The 17,258-nt window shown below is 39.3% G+C and overlaps 1 protein-coding gene across 1 annotated transcript; it reads right to left on the bottom strand.

The window, feature by feature from the left end:
* Positions 1-294: 294 nt before the first annotated feature.
* Positions 295-2,737, bottom strand: LOC120430854 (uncharacterized). The gene is made up of 3 exons (XM_039595978.2): positions 2,687-2,737; positions 1,959-2,375; positions 295-1,504 (listed from the first exon to the last, which is right to left on the bottom strand). The coding sequence occupies exons 1-3, from the start codon at positions 2,693-2,695 to the stop codon at positions 902-904; spliced, it is 1,029 nt and encodes a 342-aa protein (XP_039451912.1). The 5' UTR covers positions 2,696-2,737; the 3' UTR covers positions 295-901.
* Between the last annotated feature and the right edge of the window lie 14,521 nt (positions 2,738-17,258).

Genomic DNA, 17,258 nt, shown 5'->3' with positions numbered 1-17,258 from the left:
ATTGTGCATGAGAAGAGATGTTGTTTATGTAACTCCTCTTTTTTGCTCGAAAGCTTTAGTTGGCCAATATTGGACGCTTTATGGACGCCACGCGATTTTGATTATCTGTTAGATTGTTTTCGCGCTGATGAGCGGTTTGTAACGACCGCAAAACCGTAACTGATGAGGAAGCTGCGCTGCCAGACGATCCGGTTGGTTGGAAGTGTTTCTTTCACGCGAGCAATTAAGGAAAAGGCGCTTTCATGTTTTCATTGTTATAGTTTTTATGCCGTAAAAATGATCAAAAGTTTGACACATAGTTACGGTTTCTTTTATTTATCTCCTTTTTCTCTATCTTTTTTGTTCGAAATTAAAAGATGACTTATATCACATGTTGGTTCAGAGTTAGCATCGTGTCGAATGTGGAGAAATTTGATCAATTTTACCTCATAAATGGGGGGTTTTTTGGTTCTCGAGGGTGAGAGTATTGGAAGTTTGCTAGGTAACAAATAACATTTTTTTGCTTTTCTTTTTTGGTACAGCTTTAAGGAGTTCCAAATTTCGTGGCTCGGGTCTATTAACCATTATATCAATAAAGTAACAGGATTAGCTGCTCTATCGGTATTTATACAAAAAAAAAAACAATAATTAACAACGGATTTACTTCTCGAAAACGTCCGCCAACTTGGGCGAACAGTGCTCTTAGAAGTCAACACACTTTCTCTCTACAAAATATTGCTCGCTTTAACAACTACATTTAAGATCACAAACTTATGAAATGATTCGTATTGGTTTGCTCGTAAAAAACTGCAAAATACACAGGAGGAACGTTCTAAAAAATCAGTTCAGTTTAGGCGGGAAATTGTTGACGGGAGGGGATCGGATGATTTTGGGGTTAGGGATAGGATGATGGTGGTCTAGCTTAGTGGAAATCGTGATGCTCAAAGGAATGATCATGGTGGTGTTCTTCTTTGTGCACATGGACTGGCACATGGACTGGTACTTTCACGGGGTAGGGCTTCTCCTTGATGTAAGGCACCTTAATTTCCTTGTAAACCGGGAAAGGCTTGTCGACCGGGACCTTAACCTCATAGGGCACTGGCTTCTCCACGGTGTACGGGACCTTCTTTTCGACAATGTACGGGGACGGGACTGGGACCTTGACTTCGACGGGGTATGGCTTCTCGACTTCCACCTTGTATGGCTTGTCGACTGGGACCTTCACTTCGTACGGGACCTTCTTCTCTACGACCACTGGGTAAGGCTTCTTGACCTCGACGGGGTATGGCTTCTCGACTTCGACCTTGTAGGGCTTGTCAACTGGGACCTTGACCTCATACGGGACCTTCTTGATGACGGTGTACGGCTTCGGGACTGGGACCTCGTACTTAACCTCATATGGGACCTTCTTCTCAACGGTGTAGGGCACTGGCACGTGCACCTTCACTTCGTACGGCACCTTCTTCTCGACGGTGTAGGGCTGCGGCACATGAACTTTCACCTCATAGGGCTTGTCGACCGGAACCTGCAGAAGGGAAAACAAGGGTTATTGGGGTTTTCCAAATGGACCAACTTTGGTGTCACCGTAAGCATAGGATTGCAAGTCTTGAAATAGTACTATTGTTGCTGAAGGTTGGCAACACTGTTACAGGTACTTGGAATCTACTTATTTCGAATTTTAAGCCAGAACTGGTTGAATTGGTTCATTTTTGAGTTATGACATATTGAAATTCTAGTGTTTGAATAATGCCAAATCACATAGTTTATAACACGTTATAAAAATTTGATGAAAAATCACAGAGTTATCATTTACTGAAGAACTTTTAAAGCACTTGTTCATTTTAAAGGAATCTTTGATTACAAAGAGCAAAAAGTTGTGTTTGAACCAATTGCACTATTTCAAATCTGCAACCTCTATCCACGGTGTATCCACAACTGGATGGGCGTCGGATCGCCATCCCCCAGAACGTTCAACTTGCCTTCACTTCGTACGGGACCTTCTTTTCCACGGTGTAAGGAGCTGGCACGTGCACCGGGTACTTGACGTACTCCTTGACGGTGAACGGAACCTTCTTCTCAACGGTGTAGGGCTGGGGAATGTCGTACTTGACCTCGTACGGGACCTTCTTCTCAACGGTGTAGGGCACGTGCTTCTCCACGGTGTACGGCACCGGGATCTTCTTCTCGATAGTTACGGTTTTGATGTGCTCGTGGTGTTCGTGATGATGTCCAAAGTCATGCCCGTAGTCGCCAATGGACCCGTAGATGCCACGTTTCTCCACATTCTGCGACTCCTTGGGCTCGATCTCGGTTTCTTCTGCTTTTTTGTCCTCCGCAGCAGTACCCTCGCATGTGACGAGTGCCACAAACAGGGCAAGACAACAAGGAACAATGATCTGAAAAGGGGGAGGTGGGCAGAGAAAACCAAACATTAACCGAGAGTCACTTTGCACTGCCAACGAGGGCTAGATAGTCCATGGAGTTCTGGGAGCAGTCCAAGTTTCGTTTTGCACTTAAACATTCTTCACAGTCCGTTCACGATCACTGTGCAGCTACTGGAGCTGATCTTTTTGCTATTTTTGCTTGTTACACAATTCTGCCCATTAAGTTGCACTTTTACGCAATTCACTCCAAATCCACACAAACACGATCAGCTGCTCCAAACCACAACCACTGTAGATGATCACCCCCCAAAACCTTTACGTACCATTCGCATTGTGCGCTTCAAGTGTATAGAATAAGCGAGACCAAAGTAGGTACTGATTTGAAAAACCCACTGCACCGACTATATATACTCAACGCTCGGGAAAACGCGCCAAGCTTCGGAGAGCCCGGTCCCCTTCCCCTCGGCCCAAGAAGAAAAGCTCCGAAGACGTGAAGAAACTTTCGCGCTCGACCCGCCTCACGCCGCCTCCCACCTCTGCCGTGATCGTCGTGGAGTTGATCGTCGGGTTGGCCAAAACGCCGAAGCGCACAGGACGAAAGAAGTTTCGAAGAAGCCGGCTCAAATCGTCGCAACAACAATACGCCAGCAATAAGCAGCGCAATGCAAAAGCTTAATTTTTATGCTGTGGCGCGTTTTGATGAATCGAATCACGGGGCTGCCCACACATGTGCGCCAGTTATTGCGCGCTTGCGCGAGTTCATGGATCGTTTCGCATAGAACCAATTTTTGTTGTGTTGTGCTAGTCTTGCTTCAAATTACTTCTGGCCAGTTTTAGAGGCCGTAGCAGTTTCGTGCAGTTGTGAGGTAAAATAAAGAAAAAAAACTTTAAAAAGCATCACAAAACAACACTTATACGATTATTGGGTTTCTTCACCTTTGTCTGAGCGTTGGAAAATTTAATAAGCCCTCGAAATGGTCATATTAATGAAGAAAAAAGTTGGCTGACTTTGGGGCAAGCAATTGATGTGTGTGCATAAGAGCTTAGCCATCAAGTGTTGCCGGTGTCTGATCAGGTGAAAGCGCAATAAATTATGCGCATAAAATGAGCGAGAAAATGAAATCAAGAACTATATCAAGAACCAACAATTTGTTGGTTTTGTAAATATTGTTACCGTCAAATGGGGTGAATCGAGAGTACAGTCTGAATAGGGCCAGCAATTTTTAGAGCACTTAAAAGCTTGAAATTTGGAAAACGATAAACTATTTTAGATGTTCTGTGTCTGTTCTATCCGAAACTAATCAAAAATATCCAAATGTAACAAGTAACAAGGCTCAAACAGCTGTCCTCATTCGCCCCATGCGTCCCGTTTCGCCCCAGATAACGGTACCATTATTTAGTCAAAACAATTTAATATTTATTTGAAGCAACCTTATCCAGCATTTAAAATATGAGCAATTTTCCTCAAATTTTATTGTTTACATTTTTTTAGTCTGGCTGATACTTTTTGGGTGCTTTTTGTATGCCCAAAAATACCATTTTGAATCATCAGTTGTCTATTTCAATTTCCATATAAATTTGGCTGCTGTCCATACAAAAATTGCATTTAAAATTCAAAAATATTTAATTTTTGAAATTTGTATGAATAAGAAACAAACCGAAAAATAGTAGTTTATGCCACAAGTTGCAAAAACAAGATTTTTTCAGCACGAGTCATACGTTTATCCAACGAGGTTCACCGAGTTGGATGAATATGACAAGTGCTGAAATGATCAACTTTTGCTACGAGCTCCATACAATATTTTTTGCATTTCCGAAAAACACCCTTTAAGTGGAATTATAAGTCAAATGTTCATGTATTTTGACAATAAGCCGTTTAAAACAAAATAATGTTGAAAAGTGTTACTTTTCAGCATTTATTTTGAAAAGTGTTGCTAATCGATTCTGTTATTTTTGGTACAGAAAAGTAGGCTATTTCGTCGTTCAAGAATGACAGGAAAAGTGAAAAGTTTCATGACGGAATTGCAAAAAATATTTTAAAACACACTTTCTGTTACTTAAAAAATGTTTTAGATTTTTTTTTATTTTTTTATTTTTTGACTGTCATAAAATGCCATCTTTTGAGAAAAATCCGTAACAGACAACAAATCTTTGAACAAGATGCATTTTTTTAATAAAAAAGTAATTTAAAAAAAATCGAAAAATCGAATATTTTTGCGATTTTAGAATCAAGCAAACATTTTAAAATGGCGTTATATAAAATAATGCACCCTTTTGAAACGTTGGTCTTAATTCCACAATTTCGACTTTGATAGGTTTGAGATTTTTCAGCAAAATGAAGAGTACAAATTAAATACGTTACTATTTGAATTGACAGTTAAAAAATATTCCAAAAATAAATTTAAATCCTATCAATGTCACCACGGTTAACGGTATTGCAAAATGGGTACTATTTTTTTTAATTTAAAAACTGAGATTTGAAAAATAAAGTTATAAAATGAGTGTAATTTGAGAACGATGCACTTTATTAACTTTTTACTAAATTAATTTTTATTACAAATTTGTATTAACGCACGGTGCTCAAAATACCGTTATTACAAAAAAAATATGCAATCCGAGATTTTGGTTTCTATCGATTCTTTACATCAAAACGCACCTCTGAGCAAAAAAATGAAAACATTCGGTGATGTAGTTTACGAGATACAGCCCTTTTAAGATGTTACATCCCATTTTCCATAAGAAAACCAAAACAATCTGTACAATTTAAGCATTTCAAAGCATATGCATTTCGAGATTATGATGAATTTGGCTTCACTTGACTGTCAAGTATCTCTGGGCATGGTTTCAGTAGGTTTGTTGATGTAGTTCTCAAGATACAGCCATTTTAAAATATTATTTCCGACTTTTCTAAGAAAATCTATAAAATCTATGCAATTTCAGCACTTTAAACAATATGCATTTCGAGATAATGATGAATTTTGCTTCTTATGACTGTCAAGTATCTTTGGGCAAAGTTTCGGAAGGTTTGCTTTAGCAGTCAAGATACAGCAACTTTTCATGAAAAAAAATCTATAATATAAATACAGTTTCAGCATTTCAAAGTATATGCATTAGGGTGGGTACGTTTTTCAAAAAGTTCTCGGATCAAGTTTTAGTATGGTTCCCCTTGTAGGGCATGCCCATAGGGACTTTCATGCCAAATATCAGCTCATTTGGTTGTAAACTGGCTGCGCGCATCAGGATTAAAGTTTAAATGCGAATTACTATGGGAAAATTGGAAATTTTGTTCAAACGCTCCTACAGGTCTGGAAAAACAACGCGCCAACTTCTGGTATGGTCAGGCCTATGGGGAATGGTCTGGAGAACACTTTTCCCGAAGAGAGCATATGGATTCGTTGTCCCTAGACCTGGCGCATCGGCAAACAATTCGATGTCTCCGAAATCAACGGTTTTCCCCCAAAGAGCATCAAATTTTCCTTAGCATGCTATGAAAGCTTGATGAACACCGCGACGCCATACGTCTGGCAGCTACCACGTGGTTGAAATATTTGCATAAAAATACAAATTTGCTATGCAAAGATTCTGAATTCAACTAAATAATATCAGGATTGCTCGAAATGATCATTTTCTAGTTAAAAGAAGGTTTGCAATTGAATATTCCAGCCTTTTCTCACCCACGTGGTAGCTGTCTGACATACGGCGTCGCGGTGTTCATCAAGCTTTCATAGCATGCTAAGGAAAATTTGATGCTCTTTGGGGGAAAACCGTTGATTTCGGAGACATCGGATTGTTTGCCGATGCGCCAGGTCTAGGGACAACGAATCCATATGCTCTCTTCGGGAAAAGTGTTCTCCAGACCATTCCCCATAGGCCTGACCATACCAGAAGTTGGCGCGTGATTTTCCCAGACCTGTAGGAGCGTTTGAACAAAAAGTTCCAATTTCCTATAGTAATTCCGATGTAAACTTTAACCCTGATGCGCGCAGCCAGTTTACAACCAAATGAGCTGATATTTGGCATGAAAGTCCCTATGGGCATGCCCTACAAGGGGAACCATACTAAAACTTGATCCGAGAACTTTTTGAAAAACGTACCCACCCTAATATGCATGCCAAGATAATGATAGATTTTGCTTTATATGACTGTCAACGATCTCTGGGCCAAGTTTCAGAAGGTTTGCTGAAGTAGTTTTTGAGATCGTCCGTATTAAGAAACGATTTCCGACTTTTTCATACCGATTATATAGATTTTTTTAGAAAAAGTAGGAAATAACATTTTAAAATGGGTGTATCTCGAAAATTACATCAGCAAACCTTCTGAAACTTTGCCCAGAGATACTTGACAGTCATAAGAAGCAAAATTCATCATTATCTTGATATGCATATTCTTTGAAATGCAATGTTGATTTTATAGATTTTTGTCAGAAAAAGAAACTTACATTGAACTCGCAAAACTTTTTTTTCCCAGTGTTTCTTTTTTTTGTTTCAAGTGTTGAAATTTATTAAATTAAAATGAAATTCTTTTAAAAATTTGCGGATTTTGAAAAACGTATGAATCACCATTTGCCACTTTTATCAATAACTATTTCACTACTTATTTCAAGAAAAGATATTTTTTTCTGTGGGATTCTGTTATATTATATTATATTTGGTTAACACTTAAAAAATTACGTGTCACCGCAAAATTTAGGAGTTTTAGACAGACACAAACAAATTTTACACACAGATTAAAAATAAAATTAAAATAAATCCCTTTAAATCTTAGTAAATATTCTTTGAATACATACTTCCTGGAAATTCACATTTCAAAGATAAATTTTGATTTTCATTCGTATCACAACAAGCGTAAAAGTCATGTTGAACAAGTCAATGCAAATAGTTCTCCAACTAATTTAATGCCGAAATTCTCACAAAAGCCTAAAACAAACAAATCCGCAACGAATGGAGGCTATCCGGTTGACATTCGGACGGATTTGAAAAGCCATTCACGTCTTTATAACAATCGTTAAAATTCGAATGCATTCAAAATCGTTTCCTTCAACCACGGATGATTTTCGTCACACCTGCCTGGCCAAACCACTGCCATAAACAGAAAAAAAAATCGTGGTAATATTACATCTGGGAAGGGGTACATCTTTTATGTCAGAAAAAAGGTGTAATTTTACCTCTGGAAATGTGTAATTTTACAACTTTTCTGGTGTAATATCACTTTTTCAGTCTAAATTGAGGTAAAATTACATCATAAAAGAGGTAAAATTACATCATAAAAGAGGTAATATTCAATCTTCCAAAATTACAGCTTCCAAATTTACATTATTTTTTACTGTGTAGAGAGCATAAATTTTCATGCATTTCCTCTCTGCGCGCCCAACTGGGTGGGGAGTGGGGGGTAGCTCGCGATCACCAATTTGGCCGTTTCTTCGAGAAGGTGTTGTTGGTGAGCTTTTGTAGTCGAAGCTACTAAGCGAAAAACGGTGCTGCTTTATGGGTTTCCGTTTTCATTATTTTGAGCTGCGGATGATTTGGTGGACACTTTTATGGTACCATCTGTTGGACAACGATTTTCAATTGTTGCAGCCGATATCACCTTGAACTTAATTGAGGCGAGGCGAATCTGAGAAAAGGCCGGCCCGAATTGGGCATAAGACGACGTCTGAGATGGACATTGCAGAGTCCAATGGCCGTTCCAGCTGACCGAAGAATGTTTTCTAAGCACTGACTTAACCTTCTACAGTCATGTGTTTTCGAAGTTGTTTTTCAAAGTTGTATAAAATTTAGTTTGAAATGTTTTATGTGAACCTTGTACAAAGCTCAAGCTTTTGAGTTTTTCCTCAACACAATATTAAAAATATATTCAATTAATCATGTACTTCTCCGCTCAAGGGTTAAGACAACGTTGCACATTCGAAGTGCTTTTCGGTTCCACTTAATCTAAATCTAATTTTTCAGCCAACCGGTGAAAATTGCGATTGAAAATCGTAACTCACTGCGATGACATAACTTGGAGCGCATTTTGGAGCGTCGAAGCGAACGGCGTGGCCAACACAAAGACGGTCCCCGATGGGGGCCAACATGCCCGCCAGCACCACCAGCAGGTCGTCGTCCCCGGCCAGCGCGTCGCAGTCAGTCGGTCATCGGGCGCGGCCAAATATGAAGCCGAAACCTTCGTCGGCGCGCACAGCTGGAGCCATGTGAGAGTCCGGCCGGGGCCATGCGTTTTCGCTACTACTGAACACTCTGGCCGGGGGTTTTCCCATCGATTCTGTTGTGTGATCTGCCACGGTTCAGTTTTGTTTTGTGTGTGTTATTATCGTTAGTTCAACGCATTTGAAAAGTGTTTTTTTTTTTCATCGAGAAATTCGCACAAAGAAACAAATTACAGCTAAATTAATTGAAAAGAACAAATTTATTTTATTTTGCTCGTGAACAGAATAATTTGAATTATTTATTAAAATATTTTCACATGTTATGAAATGTTGTAGCAAGAAATATCAAAAAAATGGAAGAAAAACGGAATACTTTTACGTTAGCATTACCATCAGTGTGGTGTGATTGGCCCAAAATGATTTTAATGATTTTGGAAATATCTCAAAATTAAATTACCGTCAGTGGGGGTGACTATGGGTCAAAAAACGATACACCTCTCGTAATTTTGACGTAGACTTACGTCTTTGTCGAAGGTACTGGGGTGTCATTCCAAAAAACCCGGGCCGAAGGCCCTGGATTACTGCGTCATCCGTCAAACGCTTATATCTTCCTTCCCTCTAATCGAATCGACACGATTTATGTGCCATTCGATTCGAAAATTATTCAGCAATTTGTTATAAAACTTTCATTGTTGGCAAAATAGTTTAACTATTGAAACAATTGAATGTTTTAAAATGTTTTCAAAATGCAGAGATTTTGCAAGCAAAATGAGCGCTTCCCACTCACGGACGGGAATGTCAAGTACCTATTTTGAGGGGAAAATCATCCGAGCAACGCGACCGAGTGTCGGTCGCGAAAAAGGAGGGGAAGTAGCGGGCCGAAATCATACATAAGAACGCGCGCCAGAGCCCATTCCATCATTCACGTCTCAGACGTCGGACCGGCAGCAGCAGCAGGAAAGCTCAGCCCAGAGCAGCAGCAGCAGGAGAGAGACCAGAGCAGCAGCAGCAGGAGAGAGAGACCAGAACTGGAAAAGAAGTGCGCATCGCCTTCTCGTCGTCACCGTCAGCCAGTTGCCCCTCGATGGCCGGACCGTTAGGATCTTTCGTGGTTGCTGTGGTTCGGAGGTGCTTCAATCCCCATCCCTCGTCCCACCCGGGACGAGGCATCAACAAGATGAGGCGCGCGCCTGCTGCCTTCCGCCGAAAAGCCTCTCGTGGGTCAAGCCTTGGTTGTGAAACAATCAGGACATCCAACTAGCTCATCGCATTCGCGGCGAGCGCTTCTGAAAGATTTACGTCTCATCAAATTCTAGTGTTGAAAGAGTTGCCCTCGTCCCACCCGGGACGAGGCAGCGAGCTAATTTGAATTTAAATTTCAGGAACAAATTTTGGTCTTCGGGGGCGACGGATTGCACAGCTTTCTGAGGCTGCTCTCGCCCCCAACTCCTATGCCCCCTCTCCCCCTCCCCCCATTCGGCTCGCTAAAATTCCTTCGTCTCTTTCTTTCCTCTCTTTGCCGTTCGTTCGTCTTCTTCGACTGCCATGCCTCACGATCTTGAGCAGTTAAGTGAGGAACATGATCCAATTTTACTCGAGGCTGATTCGTTTGGGGATATTTGTGCCACAAAAGTTTCAGAAAATGGGATTCAAACATTGTTTGTTGTTGTGTATATTTCGCCAAGTGCAACATACAAACAGAAAATTTCTTTCTTGATCCGGAATTTGTTCTGGTATGCAAAGCAGGACATCCGCATTGTTGTGTCTGGGGATTTTAACATTGATATCCTCAAACCGGAAAATTTGAAATTTGTTGATTTTATGAATTATGAAAGAGTACCTCAAGCTTGATCTGCTTTCCAATCCTTTGGGCGCACATGCCTTGACCTTGTTTTTGGTAGAAATGTTCTGACACAGTCACGAAGGTATGTTTCGTATTTTAGTTATCATCGGCCGATTTTGACTTTGGTTGATACACCAGCCTAATATAAATTTCGCACCACAATCATTTGCAAATACTACACGCTTTCCTAAACAACTTTGTCGGTTTCGCATCCATCAACAACGCCAGCACCTGCAGCATCCACCGCGGCCTATCACCCATCTGGACAGAACATCTCCCGGCTGCAGCCTTGCGACCAACGCCACCATCCAACTCTAATCGGTCCTTTTTAGGGCCACCAATTTTCTCACGAAAGAGTTCTTCTTGTTCATCATTCCCACCAAACACTACCACCCCGAAATAACGCCCTTAGCTGAATTCCATCTCCCATTCATGATCATATTCCGTAAATCTATTTAAAGAATATAGCTAATTCTTCAAATTAATATATGGAAAACCCACATGTCCACATATCTAAATTTTACGTAAGTCTACGCCATTCCGGTTATGTCTGTGACATAACTACTTTGACTTTCTTAGTAACAAAAACAATTTGAATAACATCGAAAATCTTTTATCGTAGAATTGTTCTTAGATAGTTTACTAACATTTTCCCAAAATATGGTGTAATTTGATGGACTCTACCTTAAATGGCAATCGTTTGATAATTGACCCAATCTCACCCCTTTTAAGGGGAGACATTGGGTAGTTTTTGATCAATTCCAACAAAAAAATTTAAAAGTTGATTTTTCGAGAGGTCATTTTTAGCCAAAAACGTACCTCAACTTTAGACAGCTGCTAAAATGACAGGATTTGTTCTGGGAACGAGATTTTTTCAGAAAAGTCATCTTAAGATGTCCCTTGTACAACCCTTTAAACAGAATTTAGTTTCATTGAGAAATACCTGAGAAATGGTAAAATCCGTAAAAAAATACTTTGACCTAATCTCACCCCCCAAACCCAATGTCACCCCCACTGACGATAATATAAATTAAATCAAAGTTTAAAATTAAAATCATTAAAATAATGTTCTGTTTAAAGAGCTTTTTTGGTAATATGTTACAATTGAGCAATTTGTTACCAAAACTGAAAATTGATTTTATTTATATTTTTCAATTGCCTCAAAATATGTGGGGGCCTTCCCTATGACCAAAGAAGCCATTTTTTGACATTGATTCACCCATACGAGGCACCATACAATTTTGGCAAATATTCGAAAATCTATTATCTATTAAAATAATTTTCTGATTTGTTTGGTATCTTCTTGCTTCTTCCCGAACGTCAAAGTTGTAGGTATTGATTGATGAAGAATATTCTGAAAAAAATGGTACACGAAAAAATGCCAAATTTTATGATTAATTTCTTTCACAAAAAAAAATCAGTTTCCCAAAATAAATATTTTTCTAAATTTTGAAATGTCGAGGACTATTGTGCCATAGAAAAGTGTGGACAAATAAATTTGACACCAATTCTGATTAAATCAAGAAATTTTCTTGTTTTACGGAAAAATAGAAATTTTACTCGAAAAACATTTTTGTTTTAAAAGTTAAATCAAGTTTTCAATCGAATGTACCGATTTTTTTATGAAGTGTACCATTTTCAAGTTGTGTAGCAAGGTTAATTTAAGGTGAAAAAAATACAGTTTTTCGATTTTTAATATAGTGTTCATGATTGTTTATTCCTACACCCAAAGGAAAAATATATCTCAAAATCTGCAACATTGGATTTGCTGCAGAAAATGTCATATTTTATAACATTTTTTGCAGCAAGCCCGTAGATCATTTTTGCCCGCGTGTAAAAATTTCAGCGATCTGCAGTTCTCACCAACACATATAAAGCTGGCCCGTCCCCGAGCAACACTCCAAAGAGAAGCATATGTTGGTGCTCTTTCACTCACTTTTCATCAAGCGTCCATGGCGCGGTGGTAGCGTGTCGGATCAATATCCAAGAAGTTGGTGGTTCAATCCTCGTTCTGCTAAGTGTTTTTTTTTGTGAAATACAACCAAAAAGCCGTCGGTAATGTCGATAATTGTCGGTAACGGGCAAAAATGTCATACTCCTATATCGCAAAAAATGCATGAGGACAGATTTCATGCAGATTCTGATATACTTTCATGCCGCCATGCATCACAATCATGCGACTGCCAGTTGGGTGTAAAAATATGTTTTCCAACAGTTTAGAAAATTTCTAATAAAATTACCTAACAGACATCAAAGCTTGAACCTCTGGTTACTAAAATACAGCATAAAAAAGAACAATAAAATTTAAGTTCTTAAGTCGCATTCAAACAGCCTTTTAATTAATTAAAAAATGTGAAATTTTGTGATCCTTTCAGATTTTTCCGGAACATTTGTTTAAAATTGTGGGATCAAGACTAACATTTCAAAAAAGTCAAATATTGTATTTAATTATTATACATAAACTTTGCTGAAATAATTTTTGCAAAAGACTATTATTTTGATAAATGAAAGTATAATATTTTTAAGGTACTATTATGATATAATCTGAGATTGAGCTAATTTTCAAATAATTTGCATTTCATAAAGGGCTGCCGGCGTGGGCGGGCGGTTGTGGGATCAATCAACACGATTTTGTGATAAGTGGTTAAAATTGTTAAGATAAGCAATATATTAAATATTATTTTCGAGCTTAAATCAATTTGAAAAAATCGAAGAAAAAAATCTTACAAAATAGTGAATTTATGAAAATGTCTTTATTAGAATCAGAGAACCTTAATTCTAGATTAAATTTTCAAACAACCTTTTCTGTGTTTCTTATGCAGATAGGACCTTTTGAAAATTTAATCTAGAATTGATGTAAAGTATTTTTAAATACGAAAACCAATATCAATAAAACTTTATCAATCAATTAACAACTCATGCGTTTGATACATTTTCATTCCTTGCCAAAATTATGTCACACAAATAATACAGACATAATTTTAATGTAAATTATTAACTTGATGGTATTTTTTTTTTTTGCGGAAAATTTGGTGGTGGGTAGGAAACCAATTTAAGCGAACTGAGACTCGGCCTAAAAATTACAATATCACTGAAGTGGTCATAACTTGAGACAGGGTGGCCAGATCTTCAAACTTTTATACTCTTTGGAATGGTTTTCTAATAACCTATCAAACCATAAGTTGGATGATATATATGGGACATAATTACCAAATTAAAAAAGTCTCTAAATTTTTTTGGAATTGCCAATCTAAGCAACGTTGTCAAAGACACCAACATTTTATCTCACAATCTACGCCTTTTACGACTAAATTTGATTTAGAGAATGCATCTGAGCAAACCAAACCAAATTCGAAAATTTTCCGACTATATGTTTTTCCATGTAATATCTGAATCTATGACTTTGGTCATATTTTTGGTTTTCATGGGTTTATATGGTAATTTTACATATAAACCCAAAATATGACCAAAAATCGATATTTTAACATTTTGGCTCAATTCTGAGAGTAGATTCAGATTCAGCGGGGAAAAAACGTGTAAAAATATATAGATGAAAAATTCCGAAATCATCTTACAAAAGGTACTGAAAATACTCAAACTTTCGTTCCAAACCCATTACAAAAAGCAATGAATCATTTTCCTGACATCTCGCCTAACCCAATTTTCAATTGCCGCAAATTTTCGCAATTTTCCCCAGCTCAAGCCCAACTCAATTTCGCCCAATCAACCCTCACGTCGTCATCATCATCACCGTCGTCGTCGTCGTCTGCCAGCAAACAAACATTATTATGTGTAATTGGTATCATTCATTCGTTAAGGTTTCACACGTTTGATTTTTATCGACATTTCATGAGTAACGTACGCGGCCTTTTGATGTTGTGGCTGTCAGCAGCATGGGCAGACCTCGTTGAAGGAGGCGAAGCTACTTTTGAAGGAGAGCTTTACGGAGGGTAGCCTCGCCGCGCGTCAAACCAATCATTTTGCACAACAAAGACCCACAAGCTGCACCATATGTGATCCAGTAGCTCAATACATTTGAGTGGAGACCACCGTACTCCTCCGCCTTGGCCATCAGTGTACAACATAGGTGGGGTAATTTGACAGTTGACTTAGACTTCACAAAAATCAAAAGATTGACCAAACCCGTGAGCTTCACCCTACTTCAACCAAATGTAAACTAGTGTGAACAAACATATAAACTCGAAACCCTCTCTTTCGTGGCAAGAAAAAAAACTGCGCCGAGATCGCGAAAGAAACGCGCCGATTTTGCAACCCAATAATCGCCGAAGCCAAAGCCAACCGCTCTCTATAGCTAGTCGCGAGCGATCGATGCTTCATAAACGCGATTAGCAATTAGAGTAATGAGCATGCGAATCGCAACAATGTGCGGGGCTGTTGCCTCCGCAAAAAAAGCAGTCAGTCAGTCATCAGCTGATGTGCAGGAGAAACGTGCTACTTCCAAGTACCTACTCTGGCAACTACTGAGCAGCATAAAAGTTCGCTGTACAATGGTCGACGCCGAAATTGACGTGAAAAAATCAGCGAACCTACCTTGCCGGTAAGGATTGCAAAAAGTTGCATTGCATTCAGAGATGAGCAGCAGCGTTCAGATTTATCGAAAATTATACCACTTTTGGCGCATGCAATCGTGAATTAAAGATAATGTAATTTAGCCTTTTTTATCTGAGTAAAGTTGTATGCTAACAGATGAGTGCTCTTTGCAAAAAAATTAAGCTGTTCCTCTGTTTGCATAAGTTTAAGATGAAAATGTTGAAAAAATAGTTACACTATCAGAAAATTTCACGAATGTTTCATTTTTATCAGTGAAAATTGTTTGTTACTCTTGAATCCGCTGTATCTCAGCAACCAGAGGTCCAACTTTCAATGTTTCTTAGTCGAAGTTTTGAGAAATTTTCGAAACTTTTCGAAAAAATGCAAATTTGAAACAATTTCTTTGCATCGAAAAATTTACTGAAGCTGAACTCGGTGAACCTCGTTGGATAAATGTACGACTCGTTCTGAAAAAATCCTCTTTTTGCAACTTGTTGCATAAACTACTATTTTGCTATCTAAAAAAAAGTGTAAAACGAAGCAAAACGCACTCAACAAAAATCCAATGGTAAAATCGCATGCAAAAGCATGCACATCACCTTCGTCAAAATAAACACTTAACTGCATGTACATTTTTTACAAACACAAAAAAATTGCAACCGACGGGATTCAAAACCCAGCATCAACAGTAAGGACTGGCGCCTTAGCCCACTCGGCCATCAGACCGATGAAAAGCTGTAAGGATAAATGCATATATGAGCTTGATATTTCGGTCAAGTAGGTTTCCCATACTGATGGGCTACATATTTCAGGGTGTAAAATTACATAAAATTGCATAAAATAATGCAATATTTATTTTACATCCAGGCCTTTTACACGCCGCTGGATTACTACTTTTTTAGCTTTGAGGGGAATGCATTCTTAATTATTTTCAGCTCATTGCCCAAATAATTTCGTTAAAATCCCTAGGTTTAAAAATAAATTGCCCCTTGATTTTTGTTCCCTGCGAGGAGAAGATTACCCTCTGAAAATGCAAAAATGCAGCGTCATCAGTGCATAATTGGCAAAGGGAGCGCGTGGTCGTAAAAAAATATTCGGAGTGAAAAGTGATTTTTTTGTGTGTGCCTTTTGTTTCGCATCTTTGTCGTGAATTGTGCGCTGCGAGGAGAAGATTACCCTCTGAAAATGCAGCGTCATCAGTGCATAATTGGCAAAGGGAGCGCGTGGTCGTAAAAAATATTCGGAGTGAAAAATGTTTTTTTTGTGTGTGCCTTTTGTTTCGCCTTTTTGTCGCGAATTGTGATATAGTTTTCGATAAAAACGATCTGAGTTCGTTAGGTTTATCGTGTAACAAAATTATTTTGATTCATTAAGAACGTCGTGTGGTGCACGAGTCTTTTTTTGTGTTGAAAAGACCTTCCCATAGCTCCGTAGCTCGGAGGGCTCGACGTCGGTTGTTTGTGTGTTAAGCCCTCTCCATAGCATCGTAGCTCGAGAGGCAACCAAAATCAATACCTTATCTAGCTAACAGAAAGAAGATCGGAAGGCACTTGATGATTGAGTTCGTCGCTTATATTCCGTAACAAATTCATGAACTAAATGATTATATAATTAAAAATCAGACTACGGAAACCGTGAACTACGGAAGGGTACCAGCGGTGCTGCCCCGGAAGCCGTCACCCGATGATCCATCGTTCCGAGGTTCTTCTCGCTGAGAAATCGAGCCATGAGTTTTCCCAACTGGGGTGACCGGAGCACCGTACACGGCGACTGTAAGATTCCCCTCTGCCGGAACCGGTGGGTCATCCTGGTTGACCGCATCCGCCGCCGGACTACCGCCAAGCGTGCTACTGCGAGTTTGACTCAGCTCCTTGATAATATCTTCCAGCTGACGCACCCTGGCATTCAACTCTGCTTGAACCTGTTGGGCTGTCTCCCACGGAGTGTCGTAGTGAGCATATGGATCGACCTCCCGGGGTTCACCCGAACCGTGGTCGGGACGACGACTGCGATCGAAGAGGGCCTGGTTCGGCGCCCGCACGAACTTTCCAACGTCGTGGTCATCCTCGCGGTCAGGTGATACTGACGGTGCGCGAACGTACCTTCCAGGTGCGTACATCTCTACGAATCTGTTGATAATAGAAAAACAAACCGTCGTCATTTCAGCCGTGTCGTTGAAGTTGCCAAGACCGAACCAACAGTCTTCCTATTTTACTGCCAAATTGTGTTAAACGTAACAAAAGCAGTAGGCTCAAAACACTGGTACTTTACCACGCGTCAACCTCAAACACTTTTTAGGCGACTGTGTCAACAAGACTCAAACATCTCTATTAGAGAAATCTCAAGCTCTCACCAA

The sequence above is a fragment of the Culex pipiens genome, chromosome 2, assembly GCF_016801865.2.
Source record: "Culex pipiens pallens isolate TS chromosome 2, TS_CPP_V2, whole genome shotgun sequence".
NCBI lineage: Eukaryota > Metazoa > Arthropoda > Insecta > Diptera > Culicidae > Culex > Culex pipiens.
The sequence above is the reverse complement of the archived record's forward strand: the minus strand, read 5'-3'. Positions and strand labels throughout refer to the sequence as shown.

Coding starts and splice junctions, on each gene's coding strand:
- LOC120430854 (XM_039595978.2), bottom strand. Junction 1,505..1,958: donor AGGTCCCGTACGAAGTGAAG/GCAAGTTGAACG, acceptor TCCCTTCTGCAG/GTTCCGGTCGACAAGCCCTA.